General features: G+C 34.5%; 1 protein-coding gene across 1 annotated transcript; it reads right to left on the minus strand.

Annotated features, from left to right (window-relative positions):
• Positions 1-236: 236 nt before the first annotated feature.
• Positions 237-4,319, minus strand: LOC113813343 (putative nuclease HARBI1). The gene is made up of 5 exons (XM_070136690.1): positions 4,255-4,319; positions 4,012-4,115; positions 2,028-2,692; positions 1,765-1,853; positions 237-366 (listed from the first exon to the last, which is right to left on the minus strand). Exons 1-5 carry the CDS (start codon positions 4,317-4,319, stop codon positions 237-239), a joined length of 1,053 nt encoding a protein of 350 aa, XP_069992791.1.
• Between the last annotated feature and the right edge of the window lie 546 nt (positions 4,320-4,865).

The following is a 4,865-nucleotide window of genomic DNA, read 5'->3' on the forward strand; positions in this document are numbered from 1 at the left end:
TCCGGCATTACCAGACATATTCACATCATCACCATCTCCATCTCCAGGTCCTTCAAATCCTTCATCAGGTGTACCTTCTCCCACACCTACACCAGATTCAAGACCATTACCTCCTAAAGTTTCTCCTTCCACTTCACAGCCGAGAGAAGGCAAAAAAAGAAAACTTAGCACCGACAGGAAAGTGCTATGCTAACATCAATAGCCGTCAGGAGGAACTGCATAAAGCACAGCTGGGCCTAACAGAAGAAACAGCACCAGCGTAGAGAAACATGCAGTGCTGTTAGGGAAGCTGCCAAAGAAGCACAACATGCCTTTGCCTCTATTGCAAATATCTCCAAGCGGGTGGCTGATGAAGTGGTATCATTTCTGAAGGAAGCAAGAGCCCTCATGAAAACCAAATTTGAAGAAAAGTAATATTTTTGTTTATTTTTGACACTGAATGGATATTTTTTTATTTTACGTTTGTGTTGTGATACTGAGTAAATTTGCAATTTTACTCCTATGATATCTAGTAAATATGTGATTAATTCCTACGGATTTAATTTTGTTTTAGTATTTAAATGCGAGTGCTTTGTTTATAGTACCGAGATATGTTGATTTACTGCTGTGATACTGCATATAACTTACTGTGATATGGATTAGTCTATTTTATTTTATTACTGATACAAAACCAAATATTGTAATGATACTGAAGAGCCGATTTTGACTTATACCCTTCCAGGAATAGAGTTTTTATTTTCTTCTAATTTTTGCAGATATAATGTATTTTTATGATTACCATTTTCATGTAGACCATATTTATAACCTTTATAAAGATGTATATCCTTATTAAACTAGTATGTAGTGAAATAGACCTGCAGTCAAGGTGAAACAATATACCATGTTTTAATTCAATGTTTTTTTTTATTAGAAAAACATTTTAAAATAACATGGTATTAATATTAAAGTAAACTATCAATAAGCAATAGTGGACTGAATTATTTAAAGACAATAGTATTGAAAAAAAGAAAGAAAGAAACAGATTTATAACATACAAAAAAGTTTCATTGGAAAAAAAATATTAAAAAACCTTCCTGACACTAAAAACTTCAAAACAATGAAATATCTTGCCCTATTATTTGAAGTTGGTAATGAATATACCATATTACAAAACAATAAATTATCTTGCCCTGTTATTTGAAGTTGGTAATGAATATATCATATTACAAAACAATAAAATATCTTGCCCTATTATTCGAAGTTGGTAATGAATATACCATATTACAAAACAATAAATTATCTTGCCCTGTTGTTTGAAGTTGGTAATGAATATATCATATTACAAAATAATAAAATATCTTGCCCTATTATTTGAAGTTGGTAATGAATATACCATATTACAAAACAATAAAATATCTTGCCCTATTATTTGAAGTTGGTAATGAATATAACTTATTACAAAACAATAAAATATCTTGCCCTGTTATTTGAAGTTGGTAATGAATATACCATATTACAAAACAATAAAATATCTTGCCCTGTTATTTGAAGTTGGTAATGAATATACCATTTTACAAAACAATAAAATATCTTGCCCTATTATTTGAAGTTGGTAATGAATATAACTTATTACAAAACAATAAAATATCTTGCCCTGTTATTTGAAGTTGGTAATGAACATACCATATTACAAACACGTAAACAAAGGCAAATAAATAAACATGACAGTTTTACAGATTTGAAACATAAAATTATTCTAAAACCATCTATTACATTGTTTCTTACATAAAAGGCACCATTTGCAATATTTGCATGAACCTCTTGAGCATCAAGATGTTCATGTGACTCATCAGTCTCTCCAATTTCTGGTGGGTCTATTTCATGGAGGATGGCTATGTTGTGTAGAACTGCACAGGCCATCATATATATATATATATATATATATATATATATATAGATATATATATATATATATATATATATATATATATATTTTTTTTTTTTTTTTTTTTTTTTTTTTTTTTATTTTTTTTTTTTTTTTTTTTTTTTTTTTTAGTTTCCAGCTTTGTACGAACAGGCTGGCTGAGGCAAGCAAAGCGTCTTTTCAGAACTCCAAAGGCGCGTTCAATTACATTTCTGGTCTTTGTGTGAGCTGTGTTGTAGCGTCTCTCTTTGTCAGTTGTAGGTCCCTGGACAGGTGTTAAAAGGTAGCTACGACAAGGGTACCCACTGTCTCCAAGCAAGTATCCAGGATGATTTCCTTGCTCGAGGATATGGCACACATGAGAATTTTCAAAAATTCTGCTGTCATGCACACTGCCTGGCCAGCTAGCAATAATGTTCATGAACTTTAAATGTGCATCACATATATCCTGCATATTAATGGAAAAGTATCCTTTTCGGCAGCGGTAGAGTTCTGCATCATTTCCTCCTGGTCCTCTGATGGGAATATGTGATCCATCTATACAGCCAATAACTCCAGGCATCCCTGCTATCATCTGGAACTTCTGGATGTTTGCAGCCACATCTCTTGCGTCCGGGAACTTGATGTATTCTGAGGCTAAGGACGCAATAGCAGTGGCAGTCAGACCAACAAACTTGCACACAGAGGTTTTTGGCATTTGTGAGCAATCTGCCATGCTCAGTTGGAAGCTTCCAGTTGCCAGATATCGCAAACATACCAGGAGCTGAAGCTGAGGTGGAACACTTAAACCTGTTGGAGCAAGAATGAAATGCTGTGTAATGTAATTTTTCCTCTCTCTCTCTCTCTCTCTCTCTCTCTCTACACACATATTTGTGTATATATATATATATATATATACATATACATATATATATATACATATATAGATATATATTTACATACATATATATCTATCTGTATATATATATATATATATATATATATATATATATATACAGTGAACCCTTGTTTTTGGCGAGGGTTACGTTCCAAAAAGAACCCGTGATAAACGAAATCCGTGAAGTAGTAACCTTTATTTTTTTTTACAATTATTATACAATGAAATACTCTACAGTACATTGAAACCAAAGAACAAAAACTTTTTACAGGCCCAAGCATTTGTTTAACAAATAAAAGTATCGTATAGACGTTTTTTACAAATAACTACTGAACTGTAATATAATAATTTTAATCATCAATACGAACTGAAGGCTTCATGGATTTTAGAGAAAATTTGCAAACTTAAATTTGGCAAGCTGTTTTACCTACATGTACATATTAAACCGTTATTGACACACAGATAGAGAAGAAGCGGAGAGACTGTTCATCCAATCAGAATGCAGAACACAATACACAATGTAAATCCGTGAAGCAACGAGAACGTGAAAGCTGAACTGCGTTATAGCGAGGGTTCACTGTATATATATATAACATGTAAATCATGCATATTGCATATTCAATAGTAATGCATATTTTATTATAGCTAACTATTAGTAAATTGTACAAAAGTGTCTGTAGTGACTCCCAGCACTCAGCAACAGTTTCATGTTAACAGATTTTTAATCATATGCTTAATTCCCGCTCCCACCACGAGGCTGTCATTGCCTCGAACGATTTAACAAGGGATGACGCTCTCTGGAGGTTGATCACTATCATAGGGATTCACGTATACTCTCCGTTAAACTTCTATGTTATTTATTTAAACAATACAGACAAAATCACAAATAGAAAAAACTATCACTAACGCGGTAAAACCACGAAAACATACATTTTACGTGAAACTACAAAAAAGCATGAAAGTAAATCTACGAAAATCATGAGACATAACACGTGACACGCAACAAGGAAATTAACACGTGACACGCAACAAGGAAATTAACACGTGACACGTAACGCTAAAATACGTTAATGCATATTAATTGGCTAAGACAACACTAAGACACGAAACACAAACGCGTAACACTAAAAAATTAATAAGAAGTAACACTAAAGTAAGTAAATCACTAAAATGCGTCATACAAACACGTAACACTAAAACGCGTAATACATAACGCCAAAACACACGATACTGAACACGTAACTCATGCTGGACGCGACTGTAACACAGGACACGCACTTAAAGTCAATTTCGGCAAGAGGGGCGAAAATCGCCGAAAAATCACCAGAAGGTCCCCTTTAGTCATGAGCACGAAAGGGGTCAAGGTACACAACCTGGGAACGGTTCAGCAGCCGGTGGGTGGAGAAAATCCAGGTCTCCGCAGCTCGAATCTCTCTCTGCGTCCCTGGCCTGTCTACCTGCCGAAGCTCCTCACCAGGTGGACGTGGGCATACCCGAACGTCTCGAAGACGGATCGAGAGGGTAGTTCGCTCTTGTCATGCCTTTGGCATGACAAGAGCGAACACAGTGGTGGGGGGTCGTGCCACTACATCTCTATCCTTACCTTGTTAGCTTTTTCCAATGTTGGAATGTTTACTTTTTTTCCCATTCCCATATTTCTCTTCATTGCCTATGATGTAAGGTACAATGAAGAAATATACAACAAAATGGGAATAATAGTATGAAAAATAGGAATAACAGCATGAAAAATTGGAATATCAGTATAAAAAAAATATCAATGATATACGTATATAGTATAAAGATAAAAATGTAAATATATAACAATATAATGTAAGGAGAAACACCAAAGAATATATTACTTCACTAGAGTCAAAGAAGGCAAGTAGAGCGGAATCTACTGTCCCCTCAACCACAGCGAGCGTAAATGATACAATAATGGTTGTCCCTCTCAACAACTCATCGTTGTCAAGCGCGATATAGTCAAACACGCCCCCCCCCCCCCCCCCGCCAGCACTTCAGTCAAACGTATTTTATTTGCAGGCTTATTGTTATAAATCTCTGATTTTTACTCGCAAATAAACTAAG

Source organism: Penaeus vannamei, chromosome 2 (assembly GCF_042767895.1).
Source record: "Penaeus vannamei isolate JL-2024 chromosome 2, ASM4276789v1, whole genome shotgun sequence".
NCBI classification, from domain to species: Eukaryota; Metazoa; Arthropoda; class Malacostraca; order Decapoda; family Penaeidae; genus Penaeus; species Penaeus vannamei.